Source organism: Gavialis gangeticus, unplaced genomic scaffold (assembly GCF_001723915.1).
Source record: "Gavialis gangeticus isolate Ggan-Ray unplaced genomic scaffold, GavGan_comp1, whole genome shotgun sequence".
Taxonomy (NCBI): domain Eukaryota; kingdom Metazoa; phylum Chordata; order Crocodylia; family Gavialidae; genus Gavialis; species Gavialis gangeticus.
The window spans coordinates 13215926-13234813 of NW_017729011.1; the positions used below are offsets into that span (position 1 = coordinate 13215926).

General features: G+C 42.1%; 1 protein-coding gene across 2 annotated transcripts in view; it reads right to left on the reverse strand.

The window, feature by feature from the left end:
• CDK5RAP2 (CDK5 regulatory subunit associated protein 2) overlaps positions 1 to 18888 on the reverse strand; it is a 123810-nt gene that overhangs the window by 56566 nt on the left and 48356 nt on the right. For both annotated transcript variants that reach the window (XM_019510521.1, XM_019510522.1), the window contains 4 exons: positions 18652 to 18825; positions 9021 to 9118; positions 2380 to 2510; positions 746 to 861 (listed from right to left, as the gene is read on the reverse strand). In XM_019510521.1, coding sequence (XP_019366066.1) covers positions 746 to 861; positions 2380 to 2510; positions 9021 to 9118; positions 18652 to 18825 — 519 coding nt within the window. The remainder of the gene's footprint in view (positions 1 to 745; positions 862 to 2379; positions 2511 to 9020; positions 9119 to 18651; positions 18826 to 18888) is intronic.

Here is an 18888-nt window from a genome sequence, read left to right on the forward strand (position 1 = left end):
CTAGCCACCCCACTTGCCATCACCGGCCCCACTGCCACTGCAATCGCTGCATGCCCTCTGCCCTATGTCAGTCAGAACTGTCATCGCCTTGTTCCCTGTGCCAAAACCAGTGCTGCTGCTGCCACACCAGGCACATGGCAGTGACACTAGCTCCAGCTCCAGCATGGGGCACATCAAATGGTGGGAACCAGGGCTGCCACCGCCACAACCACATGCACTGGGCCAGACCTGGAGCAACCACTGCTGCCAGAGCCATCTGCAGGCTGGATCTGGCCCACAAGGAGCCCTGAGGTTCAGATCTGGCCTGGGCCACAAGGCGAATTTGATACCCCTGCACTGTAGCAATGCAAATCACAAAACTACCAACTTCAGTATTATTGAGGATAGTAAGTCCTTGGTAATGTGTTTTTTAGAAATCTCACAGACACTAACTATTATTTGGAATCAATAATTTTGATACTGAAGGAATACATTACTGGGTCTCAAGTTTGGATCCAGATGTCTCAGTATAATAAAACTTTTTCTGCAACTTGGCTGTCTTTCAGCCAAGCCTGAAACTCGTATATTGTAACAAAAAAGTCTACAAAAAAGGGGATCACAAACTACACACACAAGAATTTTTAAATCCTTTCAGAATATCCCAACTCTATGTAAAAGATCAAAATGTTTCAGAGAGAGAGAAACAAATTGTAAATGTAGGAGAATTAAGTGATTAAAACATTAAATAATAAAAACACAACAATACCTTTTTTTTCAGTTCTTCAAGAGACAGATGGTCTACCTGTAGGCTTAAAAGACTGTGCTCTCCTAGGCAAATACTCATATAAGACGTCTGATCTCCACAATAAGATAAGGTTTCCTCTGTCAAAGTAAGCAAGGGCCAGTATTATTTCAGAAACATTACTCCTTTGTAATGCATAAAAATGCTAAAAAAGGACTTTTAAAATAAGTATCTACTATTAAGACTGCAAAGAAATGTTTCATCTTCCTTACTAAGCTTTTCTGTTTAATTGAAAGAACTTTCCCCTTCCATTTCTTTGTGCTTGTGACATCCAGACATGCTATATGTTCTGTGGTTATCAGCATGCTTTGTGAATCTAATTCTGAATTATAATTTGCATATTTAGCATTACATTTAGAAATAATTTTCAGGGAGGATAAGTAAGGCATGAATAGTTATTCTGTTTTAGCCAGAATTTCAAGCAAATGAACTCTATGTCTCAAGGGTAAAAGCCAGGTTAAATAAAGATACTGAATTTTATGTTGCTGTTGGCTCAACCGGCTATATCAACTGAACAGACAACAGCTGCTGCTTCTTTTCCTTTGCAATTACAGTAAATACCTGTTTCACTTGTTTGTATAAGCACCTGTTCATTTCTAACACGGATTACAAACCATACACATTTGAGTTCTATTTAGCCCTCAGACACTGGGCCTGGGGCAGTTGAGTTGCACTGTATTCAAGTGGCTGGGTGCCCCACTAGAGAGAGAATAACCTCTGAGAATTAGACCCAAGACTACTCCAAGCTCTTTTTTAGCTTCATTATTTCTGAAAAAATCAGGCCCTATGGGTCTTAAGCTTGACACCCTGAAATGGAGACAACCAAAATCTGTGGCCACATTAAAAAATGTGAGCCTTAAGCTCTCTGTCTCAGGTCTGTATAATGGACAATAACGATAATGCCCATGCATTTATGCCTATCAGTTCCCTGTGGAAGAAAGGTAGACAAGTTTGTGTACATTCAGAATACCATTTTCAAAGAAAACAGCTCATATTCTTCTTTCTTTACAGGTAAGTATCTGCTAACAGTCGCTTCTCAGAGATATATTAGAAACATTAATGCTATATATATTAAAAAGCTGTATCATGCTTGAAGTAAATTACAATGTAATAAAACTGTTGATTATTTTCTTTTTCTTCTGAAAATGCATGTCCTATTAGGAAGAACCCATCCATTTCTCTAGACATTGACTGCTTATCAAAGTATTGTGAAAGAATCAGATTCCATGTCCAGGAAGTGATCCCATGGTCACAGATTTATTCAAAGCCAGGGATCCTTGACTTCTGCAGAAAACAGTAAATTCTGAGAGTATGGAGCTGGAGGCAGCTTGAAATGATCACTGCAGCAGAATTGCCACAGAATTACTAACATTTGTTGCTGCAGGGGAAGAGAAAAGCTTTCCTCCTGTATATCCTTGACTGCTTAAAGCCATCCAGTTACAAATCCCCCAAATGATCTTTACTACAAGAAAAAAGACAAGAGATCTTTTCACACACCTTTATCTACTTTCCAAGTTTTCAATGCATTTGCTATAAACCGAGTGCAATAGAAGCAGTTAAGATAAAGGAAAGGGCCATGTTCCTAAAGATATACAGACCTCCTTTGTTTTTTATTTCCTTAATTTGATCCTCCAGGACTTTCCGCAGATTCCGATTAGCTAAAATATCTTCCTCCAGTTGTTTTCGCAACAAAAAAATGTTGTTCAATTCTGCCTGCAGACTATTTATACTAAACACAAGGAAAGAATCAGAAATTTTAACAGACACCTTTTAGGTTTCAACTCACACATTCAAAACATTTTGCTGGGTACCTCAGCATCTTTTATACATCAAGGTTTCCATAAAGAGCCCATTCCACAGTAGCAATTGCAGTTTTTCATCACATACTTATATCATCTTGATGCATAGAATAAACAAATACCTACATAGCAAGATGAAAATAAACCTTTATGTATATGCCTCCTTTCTAGATGTTTTGAGGACTGTTACTTGTAAGTCAACTTGAGCATGATAGATATATTCTGCTGGCCAACTTCTGCATAATTCTTTTTCAGGAAAATCAAAATGACTAGCTTATGAAAAGTATGTCAAAAAACAGCATTACTGTGTTATATTGATGGCTCGCTGTGTTTCATCATATTGTGGCCATGGAAATGGTGTCCCCTTGCCACAGAATCATACTATAAAATTTAAGCCATCATTTTTTTTTAAAATTACGTTTCTGTTCCTTAGGGCTAAAAGATAACTCTGAAGACACGAACTAAATGTAAACTGATAGTGCTTTCTTTCTCAGTCTACAGACAGATCAAAAAAAATCACTTCAAGTCTAAATTGTCCCATTTATCTTAATGGGGTGTTAATTCCAAAACCTAAAAAATGGCAGTTTAAGTATCAACATTAACTAATTTGTTGAGCATTTTAGCTGAAACATCACCCTAACATGCTTCTTCTAGAATCCCAGACTGCCTCCTAAGTGCCAATATAGCCAGCTGTCCCCTACCTCACTGACAGAAACCTGCAGTTTCTCCCCTACCCCTCAGCAACTTTTACAGAGCAGTTATCAACAGTCAATCAGAAGGCCTCAAGCACACTGAAAACAGAATAGCATAGAAGAAATAAAATTTAATATTAAGACAAAAAAGGTGTTGTGGCACTGACTTACTTATCTATTTTCATATTTAATTCATTCCAAATCAATACAAATGAAGCTGCTGCACAATTTCCAACCTACTCCACAATTGTGCCTGAGAATCCCAGAATTTTTTTTCAAGAGTTCAGGTCCAGTTTATTGGAGATTATATCAGAGCACGTATCAAATAAATAAAATTGTTCTTTCAGCTAAAGTTATGCTATTAAGAATATATGAATAAAAAGATTCCCATTCCGTCTTGTGAAAGAATAATAAGGAGACTGCTGTTAGGATTTATTTTACAACTACTGCTTTAACCAACTGTCCCTTGCTCAAGAATATCTTCAAAAGAGAAAGGTCTTGATACTATTTAAAGCTCAGAAAAAAAGAACATGCTTCTAAAAGCTAAGTAAGCACACCTCCTTCTCATAACAACTTAATGAATTAACTAGAAGAAACATTGATTCCCTGCTGTGGAGAGACAAGAGATGTCTTGGTACTGGCCCCGAACAAGAAAATGTAATTGTTCAAATGGTTTGGAATAAATAATACCTTTAAAAAAAGAGAGATACCAATAGAACTCAGGATATTTTCTTTATCAAAAAATTTGATAATGATGGTCATTAGATGACTAAGTTATCTGCAGGACTTGTTTATCAGCCCACTGGCTCTACCACCACCTCATTCTGTGATCTGTAAATCATTTTGTCTCAGCAGAATCAGAGCCATAATCTGTTCTTTCTAGATTAGGATATGGTAGCTCAATCTCAAGTCAACAGGAAAACTATTGGCTTGAATGGTGCAGGACTGGGACCCATGATGTTTCTTTTTTGTATGACACTTTGAGATGTATGAATAAAAGATGCCCCAGAGCTGATTAATAGGTGTTGTTCTTGTTACTGCAAGATACTGGCATGAAATCCTGATATTGCAGTGTGGCAGAGCACCGCTGGGGTGCTCACCACTTGGAGGGCTGGTGCAGGCTGCAGAGGAGAAACCTATAAGGGTAGCAGCACAGAGCCACCCCCCTTGGAAGGATTCTAAGGTGGGGAAGTGTGTGGCAGCACACCTGTGGGTGCTTGCCACTTTAAGGGCCTTAGCAGGCTGTGAAGCAGCCTGCAGGTGACTGCGGAGCCAATTAGACGGTCACATGACAGCCACCAGACCACCTGATTGGAGCTGGGCTGTAGAGCCTCAGCATAAGAGCCGGCCCTGAGGGGGTAGAGCTGACAGTTGTTGTTGGGATGCTGCTAAAATAACATCATTATCTTGGGATCTGCTGCTCTCAGGAATATCTGGAGGTCTAAGGTAGGACCTATGGAGGTAGGGCCAGAGCCTAAAGAGGCTGAAAGTCCCTTTGATTGGGGGAAGGGACACAAAGGACATCACTGTCTAAGAGAGGACAGGCATTCAGCTGACCAGCAAGCTGTAATGATGGAGGTGGAAGCTGGATAGGAGGCGTCTGATAAGGGGTCTAAGTGAGATGGGGACAGTAAGAGGAAGCCTTGAAATGGAAGCTGCAACAGAGGGCCCAGAAAAGTGAGAACAGCTCAGCAGGAAAACAGGGAAGGCCCAGAGGGGTGAAGAAAGACCAAGGCCTAAATCAAAGAGTGGTCTAATGACAGGCTGAGAGTGAAGTCCAGGTATGTCTATAGATACCTCAGTAGGCTGAGTGTGGGGTCTAGGCACATCTACAGACACCTGAGGCCCATGTGTTGTAAGGCTGCGTAGCCCCAGTGAGGGGTGGAATAGCAACTCTAGGGAGAGGTGGAGTGGAGGGGCTAGAAGCCTGCATATAGCCCAAAGTACATGTGGGAGTAGAGGCCCCAGTGAGGGGGCTCACAGCCAAGATAAGTCTCTGGATGCCTGAGGCCGAGTATGGCCCAGCAATAGGGCCAGGGGAATTAGGAGTGATTTGGATGCCTTCTGCGAGGCATGGGACATGGTAAAAGGGAAGCTGAAGCTGTGTATAATACCCTAGGCATCAAGGCATTAAATGGGCAACAAAAAGCCCTTCTGAGCTCCTAAATGAATACTTCATGTGGGTATTTCAGAAAGCTAATAGGAGTTGGGCATCTGTCCAGAAGCCCAGAGAACCCAGGAAAGCCTACAGACAACATGAAAATCAGTCCTGAACAGGTGAGGGCCCTCTTAGAAAAATTGGATGTTTTCAAGTCCGCTGGGCCAGATGACCTACATCCAAGAATCCTGAAAGAACTAGCTGAACTCGTAGCCCGGCCCTTTGTGAAGATATTCAAGAAGTCATGGAATTTGGAGGTGGTCCCAGACAACTGGAAGAGGGCCAACGTGGTGCCCATCTTTAAGAAAGGGAGGAGGGATGATCCCGCAAACTACAGACCAGTCAATTTGACTTCGGTCCTTGGAAAAACATTTGAAAAAACTGTTAAAGAAGCCATCAATCACAAGCTTGTAACTGACAGGGTATTAAGAAGCAACCGGCATAGCTTTATGGAGGGTAGATCATGACTGACAAACCTGATGTCCTTTTACGACCAGGTAACTAACCAGCTGGACAAGGGTCATGAGGTAGACATCGTTTATTTAGATTTCAGTAAGGCCTTTGATTCTGTCTCCCATAAAATCATCTCAGTCAAACTGAAGGGTACTGGCCTAGACCAGCCTACCATCAGGTGGATGGATAACTTGCTTAAAGGCTGGTCCCAGAGAGCTGTAACTGATGGGATGGCCTCATCCTGGAGGACTGTCGCCAGTGGTGTCCCACAGGGATCAGTACTTGGACCCATGCTTTTTAACATATTTATTAATGACTTGGATGATTAAGTCTGCAGATGACACCAAGCTGTGGGGATATGCGGGCACACCAGAGGATAGCATAAAGATCCAGGACGACCTTAGCAGACTGGTTTTACGGGCTGACTGGAATCAGATGAGGTTCAACAGGGAAAAGCGCTGGGTCCTTCACCTGGGTAGGAAGAACCTTCACGACAACTATATGATAGGTGGTAACCCACTGGCTGGCACAGCATCTGAATGGGACCTGGGGATCACAACTGACCAGAAGATGAATATAAGCCAACGGTGTGAAGAAGTCGCCATCCGTGCAAACAAATATGTCACCTAACAAATATGTCAGAGGGGAACACCAGGATCTTGGGAAGCAACTCTTCAAGAAGGCACCCCTTGGGAGGATGAGGACCAATGGTCACAAACTAATAGAGGGAAGATTTAGTCTGGCCATATGGAAGAACTTCTTCGCCATAAGGGTAACTGGAACCTGGAACACACTCCCAGCAGACACGGTGCAGTCACCATCCTTCAAGGTGCCTAAGAGGAGGCTGGATAAGCATCTCATTGAACTAGTTTTAGCTCTTTAACTTCCTGCCTATGGCAGGGGACTGGACTCAATGATCTTACAGGTCCCTTCTGGTCCACTGACTCTGATTCTATGGGCAGCCTCCCATATTTTACATGTAGGATTATTATATCAAAGTGTGGCAGGAAAATTAGGACAGACTGCTCTAGACAGGTAGGCAGGCCAGTACTATGACTGCCTCCGGGGTGGCCCCTGTCACATGCAGGATTAAGCTGAAAGAAATTTAGTGACAAAGGTCATTCAAAAAACAAAGTAACAACATTTTCATTTACATTGTCAGGTGACTATTCAGCAAGAAACTTAATTTCTTATTCATTAAGCGTTATTCCAAAATAAGGAATAATACCCATACGCTACCCATTTAACATCTCTTCAGATGAAACAAATTCCATTCTGTAAGGATGTTTGTGAACAATTTTGAAACCGAGCAGAATGCTATTTCCCTTTGGGCACCTGAATGTCAACTTTCTGGCTGCATATGTGGCAGGTTGCCCACTCGCACACAGGCTACAATTCTATTTCCTTTTACATGTGGATGCATAAGCTTAAAAACCCCCCCACAGGCCCAGCTCTTCCGAAAATCTAGTTGCTCAATTTTGGTGCCCAAAAAGATTGAGACGCCTGGCTCTCTGCATTCATTGTGAAATGGTTTTCAGAAGCACCTAACTTTCCCTATACATAGAAAGCCTAAGCATCTAACTTCATTTCTTTGAAGCATCCTGCTAGGACCAGGTGTTTAATTTTAAGGTGTTGCAAGTTTGTAAGATGAAGGCACCTAGGGAGCTCTCTGGATCTCACCCTTAGGCTCCTCTAAATATTATATGCTAGGAGACTTGCCTAACATTATAGAGCAAGTCTACAGCAGAACGAAAAATAGTCCCCAGATATCACAGCTTTGAGGCTTATGCTGGTGCCATTAACTAATATTTCTCTAACACTCCTATTTCATTTTATAGGAGTGTTTACAAGGCCCATCTACCTGACCTAGGTGACCTTAACCTAAACAGTTCTACCTGTATTTTTAACTTAATATAGCCCACCATAAATTCACCTGCCCCTTAACCACTTCCCCATCCTAACAGGGTGTGTACAGACATTTGGAGAAGGGGAGGAGGAGGCGCTAGGGGGAGGTTAGATAGTATTAAAAATAGCCACATGATCTAACTTAGTGCCCAGTGCGGACTTTGCACATAGATGGGTCTAACTAGGGATCTAAGTGTAAACTGTACAGAAGCTCCAGGAAGGTTAGATCAGCCTATAAATGGCTGACCCAATCCAAGTTAACCTTACCTTGGAGGTCGTTCAACTTAGACTGGGTTGGCCATTTTTTAAACCGATCTAAATTACCTGAACTTCTGTTCAGTTCCCAGCATATCCCCAGGGCTGGGAAAGCTGAACTACTGGCTGTAGTCCCAGAGCTGAGCTTTTCCTACCTGCCCCCCTGGCACCAAGCTATTTTTAGCCCCCCAGCACCTCACCCCTTCCCCTAAGCTGCTCCCGCTGCCAGTTTTATCAGCGTTCGCCAATCCTGGGAGTCAAGGAAGCAAGTCCTGCTGGGAGGGATGGTTTGCTGGGGGGAGGAGAGGTGGGGAAGTCGGAGGACTTAAAATAGCCCCTGGTCCTGCCCCCCCATGGACCCCACAAGCTCCTCTGATCCTGCCAAACCCTCCCAGGCTCCAGCAACCTCCTGAAGTCCCTGCCTGCTCCCTTGACGCCCCTATGAACACTACCTACTTCCACAATCCCTGCCACAGACCCCGCCTGCCCCTCAATACCTCAAAGTCCTCCTGTGGACCCCACTTGCTCTGCTTATCCTTCCTGCAGACCCTGCCTATACCCCAGATGTTTTTTATGAATTTCCATATTCCCCACTGAGCCTGCTTGCCCCCCCCCCCAAATCCTCCAACCTCCCCCACTATCCCCCATCCCAACTTACCTTAGATCAAGTGCCTATTTTTAACTCAACCTAACCTTGCCCTAACCTCCCTGAATGTCTGTATGCAGCCACAGTTACAATTCCCTTTCATTTCAAATGCTTGGAGGAAAATAAAGCCTTCACACAGTCCTGAAAAATTATCAGATTTGGTTTATTTTTAAAATATGCTCACTCATTTTTAAAGGAGATAAATCTGGGCCAGTTTAGGGCGAAGCACCACTCTACTAATTCACACTTGAATTGTGCCATCTTACACAGGTTTTGAATTTTAGTGATTTTGACCCTTTGCCTTTTTAAGGCAAGAAGATACAATATTTACCTGTCTGAATCTTTCAGGGCCTTCACTAGCGTAGAATAAATATGCTGCTCTTTTCTTAGAGCAAGAATAAGCTCTTCATATTCAGATTCCTTTTTCACCTGAGTTAAAAAATTAAAAAAAACAGGTTTTTTGGGTTCACAAATTTCAGATTCTAGGTACACAGCTGTACTTGTAAACATGTGTTCCATGGAGATAATTACATCAGTCTCTGCCTTTAAGAAAAAGTGAAAGAATAATTAGTGATTACAAGTGCAGGAGTTGCAGAGTGAGACTGCCCATCATAAAATACAGAGTTGAGTATGGAAGCCATTCATGCTATTTAAAAGCAGCTATTATTAAAGGAGGTTAATAGTGCTCTGTTATTTACCTGCCATAAAACAGTCACATCTCTAAGCAGTTGTTCATCACTTTTACCACAGTAAAAAAAGTAAGCTCTTTTCCCCAGTGTCCTTACTTCCAAAAGTTTACAAATTAACAGCCCAAGGAATGATCTGGCAGACAGGTATTTGAGGAGTTTTACGCTCCAAGTAAAGACTTCAGAACATTGCTCCAAAAGCACTCTCTGTATTTTGGATAAAATTAACCTTTCTATTTGCAGGGGTTCCAGCAACAAACTGTACTAATACCACAGGAAAGGGATGGTATAAGGCTGACAAATAGCTGATGAATGTGTCAGATATATGCATTCATTGAGTCAAATTTCACAATAATCAGTTTGGTCAAGATGAGTCAGCCAAGGAAAGAAAAGTATTTATCTGCCATCCTTGCTCTCCAAAGGTATATTGTTACAATACATGTGCACGCTGGGTCTATGTCCCCAGTACATGACTGTCAGAAGTTTCTACAATTTTTAATCTCTAAGACAGAGGCTCAGCTAACCCCCTTCTGCAGGTGGCAGAGTTACTCAGATTTAAGTCAACATTTGCCTGCAGTGGCCACATAAAAGTATTTGACTGATTAGCATGCGCAAACCAGAATATAATAGGAGTGGTTATAGGATACCTCTTGGCAAATTCTGATTTATTATTGGCAAGCACTGTATTTTCCATGCCTGTTTAGGGAGAGTAATAAGTCTTACTGCCTCTTATCATCAGTTTCTTTTTCTGACCCAGAGGTGGAAAAAAATATGTATCCCCAGTTCCTAGGGGAAACTCAGTGTGGATCTAGAATGGCAACATACCTCTAGAGGACAAGACTTAACGGTAATTCTATTTTCTCCATATTAGATCCTCAAGATTGGAAACTAAGTTCTCCAGAGATACTGTATCATTAGCGAACAGATCATTAACAGAGAAGAAACCTACACCCATGAGTTAAAAGCAGCTGTTAGTATTCCAACTGCAATCCCAAAGCAGAGTAACGCAACAAAAACTCAGCTACAGTAGAATCTCGTTAATTCACACTAATGATGCGAAGACTCATTGTTAATTTGAAAAATTCAGCAATCTGCAAAGTAAACAATACAAGAAAAAAAGACAACTGCAATTTACTTTTAATTATTTATGCTGATACTTCAAATAAGCTGGTAAAATGTACTATACAATATCTTGTAAAAGCAATGAAGTTTTGATCAAATTAGCCCTCATTAGAGGAATCTGCTTATCCATCCCTGCTGACAAGACAGACAAGGTCACCTCTCTGCTGATGAAAGGTGAGAAGAGCTGGAAAAGAATCACCCCTTTGCATGCGTTTGTTCTATGGCCTACGACAATGGTAGCCTTTTCCAGATGCAGGTCTTTGGGCACTACTAAAATTATTTTATGAGAGAATGACAAAATATTCAGATAAGGTAGCTCTTCTTAAAGAGGCATCCTATAGTTAATAAGGTAAGTAGATAGGTGTAGCAAAGGTGGCATCTCAAACAAAACTGAGGATTCTAAACTAAAAAAAAGGCAAACCTACACTTACAATTAGGGGTGCATCAATAGAGATTTTTTGGGGGGATAGCAACAGCCAATTATTAAGAACCCATATCAGCCGATACCGATATGCACCCAGGCAGATTCGAGAGCAACGCCTGGCTGGTAAGTCTGTTGTGGGGAAAGAGGCGAGGGGAAGGAAAGGGGTGTGGGGGGAACAGATCGAGGTCCCTGTGGTGAAGGAGGGACTGCACAGCTGGGGTGGAGCACAGGAAGGTGCTGCAAGTGGCTCGTCAGGGGAGGGGGGCAGAGGGTGTTGGTGGCTCCTGCTGCTGTATGCACCCTGGGAGCGCACAGTGGGGGGTGCCCCCAGATCTGCATGTGTGGCGAGGGCAGGCTGCTGCTGCTGCTGCTGCTGCTGCAGGCCGCGGCAGCGCTGGGCTCCTCTCGGCTGGGGGCTGGGCCGGGCTGCACTCAGGGTGTGTGGCGGCAGTGCTGGGAGGGAGGTTATGGGAGGGGGCTACAGCCATACCAAAATTCTCCGTAGCCCCCACTCCCAGCCTAGAGTGCAGCGCAGCCCAGCCCAGCCCAGCCCCCTGCTGGGAAGAGCCCACTGCTGCCCTGGCCCCCTTCTCCAGCCCGCAGCAGCAACCTGCCCACCCCCACCATGCCCTCCCCGGGTGCATGCGGGGACAGGAACCACCCTCCCTCCATGCCCCCCAAATGAGTTACTTGCAGCCCGTCTTGTGCCCCAGGCGTCCCAGCTGGGCAGCGTCTACCCCTGCCCCAGCCCCACTCCCTTCCTCATGACTGGGGCCTCAATCTGCCCCTCACCATGCCCCTTCTCTCACAACACACTTACCAGCCAGACCTGGCTGCTCTCCACACTGCTGAGCTGCACTCCGGGCCGCCTGCGTGCTGCACTGTGGCTGCAGACATGCACAGGGTACTTATCAGCAACATTATCAGCCACATCCGCCAAAAAAAGCCAAATGATGATGATGTCAATTTTCCTTATATCGGTGCCAATCCGATATGGGACAGATGTATCGGTGTACCTCTACTTACAATATACATTTAAAAATCTATAACAAAACATCATGTAAATCACATAGGCCAACTTAATTTGGATAACTGTTCTGCATGTGTCTTACTCCTGAATTGACATCACTCAGGGATAACAAACAAATGCAGGGTATGTACAGACATTCACTGCACCTGATCTACAGTCACACCGCTTGGTTTACTTACTGTCCTGGGGTGGGGAGGTTCGGGAGACTGAAAATAGCCCACTCAGTTTTGGGGGAAGAATAGGAAGAACACAGCCCCAGGGCTAGGGGCGGCTAGGGGCACCTGTACTCCAAACTACTGCAGACATACCGAGCTAACACAGTCCTGATCTAACTTAGCTCTCCTCCTCCAGTGAACTAATTTAGATTTAGCTGACCATTTTTTGCCTGATTTAACCTTCCTGAATAGCTGCACAGTTCGGCACACAGATTGACCTAGGCCTAGTTTGGTCAACATAAGTGTGATGTCTGCAGGTACCCATCGTGATCAGACAATATTCAGACCATCATTCTAAAAGAGAAACTTAATTGCTGAAACAGTGCAGGAGGTAACTTGAATGAATATTCAGAAACTTTAACCTGCTCTAGGTGAATGTCTAAAAAGGATAATCTTGATTACGGTGGATGGCCACAAAATCTACAGAATTTTGATAAATGTCTAGATAAATATTTAGGGACTTTTACACATCAGATTCTGTTAACACACGAGGGACGGTTTTGCTGGATAGTGTATGGAGGGAAGAGAATATTCTTTGCTGAATAATCCCTCTCTGCTATTGCAACAATTCAAAAGGGAAAGATTCAGTATCTGTGTTTGGAAGCTTCCTCACTCCATTGGCTGAGGACTTTGCAACCAACAATAAAAACTATTGTGACAACTGAGCTGTACAAATATGTGGGTAGTTCAAAGGAAAGGTTCATTAACTTAGTAGGAATCATCCTTGTTATTGACAGATTTCAAAAGAATAAAGGAATACAAAGCACAAGCCAAAGGGAAACTAAAATCTAGAAGACAGGTGAATTACTAACACAGAGTACTAGTAGAATAAAAAGACTTTTCATAGGTTGTGCAGATTTTTCTTGAAAACATAAAGGAGTACCATAACAGATGAACCAGTCCAAGCCCAAAGAATTCTCAGGTAAGACTCAAATTTCTTAAGGTTAGTCCAGAACCCTTTATTCCCAGAGTGAATATTACATATGATTTACGACTAGGCATTTAAAAAGGGGATGAAGTCTCATTCAAGCAGTCCTAATCCCAAAATAATCCTGTGTATCCATTACCAGGTGCCTACAGGTTTCTTCAGACATTCTTATTGCCAGACAGTGGTAACGGGCTGACTTCTCACAGCTGAAAACCACACAACACCACAGTTTCTCTGACAGAAGTTATATATTCAATCCTTACCTTTTTAGCCACCTCTGAACCTATATGTGCCTAATATGTCTTTGCAATATTAATGCATATGATACAAAACTCTTTCCAAACTGAAAACTATCTCTATGCCACTGCCAAGTTACCGTCCTCCCGGGGGGGAAGACAGTATACAAGCAAAACATGAGACTCCCTGAATGATCTGTGACCATTATAACCCTTAGTTCAACAGAGAGCTGTCACATGGAAACACGCTTTGGGTTCTATGAACACACTCATATTCATCTGGTATCAATATGTTGTGTCAAAATCTGTGTATAACATTGTTGATTTCAGAAATTCCTGCCAAATCTTGCTTTCCTGAATTACTGGAGGGCAAGGACTATTCTGAGCTACTTTTTCTTATACCGAAATATCTTGTGAGCAAAAGTTAGGACAATGGGCAGTTTCATTTGACCCCTAAATTCAACTAGCTAGCTAGAAGTTACTTGAAACTACGCAAAATTGTAAAAAAATGCTTTACTCTCACAGTATTTCTGAAAATCAACAAGGATGAAGAAACAAACAAGAACCATCATCTCTTTTTTGTGTATTATTACTGTCACTCCTATATAAGGTGTAGGAGTGAATTATTCTGATCAACTTCCCACAGGTTTACAAAGAAAAAGGCAGGGATGTAGCCTACATACACTGTAATGCTGTGGGAGTTAATGAAACATTAAACCTCTTGACATACAGTGTTAGGGAAAATGTGTTAGAGGAAATAACTGCTAGACATATAGGGTAGTCTTATAGTGAAAGTTTTATATTCCAATATAAGGAGGCAACCTAATCCATTACAGTCTGAATCTAAAGTCTGAAATTCTGTTGCTAAATAGACGAGCTAGAGGACTTGGAATGTTATTTCCACTTCAAGCTTTCTTAAATGGCAAGTGATGGAAGGAAAGGGGGTATAGTTCTATACTAGGTAAATCAGCAGCATAATTGCATCTGATTTGCTCATGCACGCAAGGCGTTTTCAACAACGTCTGGGTCATTTTGAAAATCTCTGTAGGTTTTAGGCTGAATCAGTGACTGGAGGCTAGAACCTAGACTTTCCTTTAGCCCCAAAATGACATGGCATCACCGGTGTTTGGTAGCTTCTTCCAAAACTTGCACTGAAATAAGAGTTCTGCCATAAACAGTCAGAAGCCCCTACAAGTGAGACTGCTAAATGTCACTGAGCCATGCATCTAAAAAAGAAAGGCACCATTGTAATAGTCCCTATTGGAGACTTTTCTTGGGATATCTCTCTTCCACGGTTGGAGATGTTATAAAAATGATGGCTTTAAGCATAGTCCCCCGTTGCTGCTCTGCAAAGGAGGAGTAGATTACAAATACATATCAGAGGTGCTACTTCATTGGACAAACTTCTTTGAGCAGAGATTTCTGGAAGCACGTGACTGGTATACTGCAGGGTGTCAAACTCTTGAAGGCTGTCGGGCTCACAGACCTGTCACCTACAGGATCCACCATGTCTTGTACTGGCCCTTCATGTCACTTGTCACGTGCACACCAGACAAGTCTTGCATGCTGCACATGGGGCCGATTCAAGACACACATGCATCACCGTGGGCCTCATTTAGCCTGCAGGCCAGATCTTTGACACCTGGTATAATGCATCGGTTCTGCTCATTTCAATCACAGGCAGGGTAATGATGAGCAAACATCTTATTCTAGGTGTGTGGATGGCAAGGACATCAACCTCAAAAAGATGGCAGTTTTCAGAAATGATGTCAGCTCATCTAAACCAGGGACCAAGTTATTCCTCTGGATGCATGTTCCCGCATCAGTTTCAACAAGACTGCAAGATACTGATTGCAATTTAGTAGCTAGCATGCAGGTAAAAAAAGTCAACTGCATCACTTGCCACAGCCTCAGCAGCTGTGTGTATTCTGCATCAGTTTCAACAGCTGAAAAATGTCTGCAGTACTGCAACATATGCATGAGTCTCCATTCCCAGGAAAGGTATCAAATGCAATGCTCTGGCTACATCAATAACTTTGGTGCATTGACTATAATTCTGACTGCAACAAATTAAACTTCACAATTGTATGCACACAGTATGCTTCAATTCCCTGATCATATGGTATTAACTCCCTAAATATTGGAGTAATTATAATAAAAGGCAAACAATGTACTGATGATACAGGAATTGCAATGTGTTTTGTGTCTGCAGAGACACCGGATTTACCTTGGAGTGTATCAACTAACTGGATTTCTGATTTCAGCATCAAACACTGTATAAGGTTGCTCACCTCCTTGGAAAGGTACATTATTACAGAAAGGTTACACTGTAATAACTAGGACTTCATACAAAATCAATTTAGAGCCATAACGAATGCCACTAAGTTCCTATAGCATGTGCATTGTGTCAGTTAGCCTAAAGGACACAATCGGGCCCAGAATACAACTTAAAGACTGAGTAAGAGTGGGCTGTCTAAACTTTGTTGCTTTTCTTGGTACTAAAGTAAACTGCAAAAGGTCTGAACAACTCAGCTAAAATACATTTGTGTGATAAACACTCCCACTAAAAAGCTTGTTTGGAGAGAGTAATGGAAAAGGGTGTTATTAAGCACAGAAATAACAAGTTTTCTAAATTACAAGGCAGTCCGCTGCACTTCTGCATTTACTGGTTGTAAAGCTCACGATGCCTCCTTCTGAGACTACGCAGATATCAGAAGAATCTAGCAGTCGCATGACTAACCCTAATTACCAGTGCTCATGTTTGCTCTCTCTAGCCCACTGCTGTAGCTTGAAAATCCAAACTTCAACTGGAAAATGTTTTCTATTTCCTCCCCCTTGGCCAGTGCACCTGTAGCAATGCTTCAGATGTTGGTTGCTTTTAAAATTTATCTTCATATGAAAAAAGGTAAAAAGGTAATTGAGACAGAAGATTCAGCACCTCCTGGTTCAGTTTCTTAAACCTGAATGCAGCAGGTAAGCTAGAAGAAAAGGTTTGGCTTCTTTGCTTTTGGGTGACGAGGTTCCACCTGCGCATTTACTGAGGTGGTACAGCACTGGAATGTCACCAAAGAGGCCAAGCCAGCCAATCAGAATGCAGCTTTAGGTAATCAGTGTCCAAAGACTTATTATTAATATGCCACTATGGGATCCTACAGGGTATGAGGATGGTGGTTGTGCAGAGAGGACAATGAGTTGTGATTAAGTATTGTTCTCAGTCACTGAGTGAGCCAGCACAAGAGAATGGATTGTGATTATAAATTAGGGGTGGGTTATTGCTATGCATGGCTCCACTTGCCACTGTTCTCATTTCAGGCTGTACACTTAGAATGGGAGGAAGGTGAAGAGAGGGCGGTTAGTTTTTCATCTTCATTAATTCTATGTGATTTGCCACTCCTGTAGCATCTCACATTTTCATAATGCTGGAGCTATGTGAATACACTGTAGTTGATTTCATTTGATGACTTTCTTTTGGAGCCAGCTGAAGAGGCAAACCCTCTTTAACTAATCTTTTACAGGTTTTACTTTCTCTGCATGTAAGTTGGGAACATCCTATATCAGTTACATAACCAACAGTGATGTTTCTTTGGCTCTGTGGGTACTAATCATCCAGTCTGTATCAATCCATGCTTATATGCTCCTGTTTCATTTCCTGCTGGGTTTGCCCAGTGCAAACAGCATTGTCATGTGCAAAGCAAATGAATTCAATAAGGCAAATGAATTCCCTCTGCATGTGCTATTAATGCATGGGGCTTGCTGGCAGCTGCCCCACAAGCAGGACAACTGCCAGTGACCCCCCAGATGAGTGGGGAAGCAGAGAGCTCACCAGTCCTGGTGCTACTCAGGGAGCCAGGAGTTGAGCAATGCCAGGACCAGGGACAGAGAATTCCCCCCTTCCTCTGTGGCCCTCTGCTGGTGTGGCTGACCAGGAGCAAATTTGCTCCCAGTCAGCATCTACACAAGTGCTACTGCGAAGCAACTACTATGCAGCTAATCTAGTAGCTGCATTTACACGTACTAATTTACTGCACAGTAAATGCCACATGTGTAGACAGTGACACTTTAGTCTACTGCACAGAAGAGAGTCTCATATAGATGCACCCACAGTAAGTTACATATCTCAAAAACAAGTACAAACGTGCAGCTTGTGTTGCTTGGTTAGCTGGCTTCTGGTTTACTGCTGGCACCAAAGTACTGTAAATTGTAACTTATGATAACTTTAGTGTTTTGAACTTGGGTTTCTCGTGAGGTTTAATTCTTTTTTTATGTATACTGTCATATTAAAATGACACCCATGTTATCCACCAATACTCATGCTTCAATACTAATTTCTCCTTTTCTTTTGCCTTTAGTACGCATTTCTCTTCAGTGCAACTCTTTTTTTATTTCTACCTCCATCTCTTCTGAAACCAGCTACACAAAAATTTCTCAGTGCTTTTGTCCCATCCTCTGACTCTACTATGTATTTTCTCTCCTTCCCTTTTACAAGTATGCCTGGCTCCCTTCTATAACTCCTTCAGAAATACCCATGCTTCTTTCTTCAGTGAAAATTTTTAGCCACAGTAACTATGCAACTGTTTGTCTGAACTGTGTTATACAGTGTTTTTCCTACTTGTGACTTCTGACTATAAACAGTATGAAACAGAACCTTGTAATTTCACATAATTCATTACTGTACAATAAAATGTATGTTCATGGCACTACCCATGCCATAACAACATACAGTCTTAGGAAAAAGCAACCAGAGATAGTATGAGATGATTAATAAAGCAATGTTCCCTTTCCTCTTCCTATTTACAAGTGGCAACTGTTATCCAAATTATAGCAATCCTGATTTGAGTTAGCTACTGAGTTAATGACAGATTCCATTTCCCCAGGCCAGTGAATATAAATGTATAGGTCACAAATTCTGCAAGGAGTGGTCACTAAAGGCAATTCAGGGGTGCTCATGAGGCCTTAAAATACAATTGTAATGAAAAGCAAAGGAAGTGTTACTTTGTTTACTTCTCCTAAGGTCAACTGGTGTTTTTCAGCCCATCAGAACATGCAAAAACAATTTATATAGGCCTATTGCTATCAGTGATATATTTTCCACAACTACATAGACTATAGATACAACCATGATTTTTTTTTTCATTTCAAATGAGGAACTACCAATCTGAAACAGTTGAGAAGCTGCCTTATGTTATCTGGCAAACTATAATAAAACATTTGGATCCCCATCTCTTTGAAATCAAAAGGAAAAATTTTCACCAATTCCAAAAGAAAGATCAGGCCCAGTGTTTGTATCTCATCTATAACAGCCAAGGTTAAATCAAACTCACCTCCACTTCTTTGACTATCTTGGCGATTGACTGTTCAGACTCAGCGGCACATTTTTCCTTTATCAATCCTTCATTCTTCAACTCAAGTTCTTCTTTCACTTTTAGAAGGTTTTTATAGTTATTTAAAAGATCCTGAAATTCCACCTCCTTTTCTTTAATTGTACCATCAAGTTTCTAACAAAGCAAAATAAAGAATACAGAAAAAAAATTCTGAAAACTTATTCTAATTGTACTATT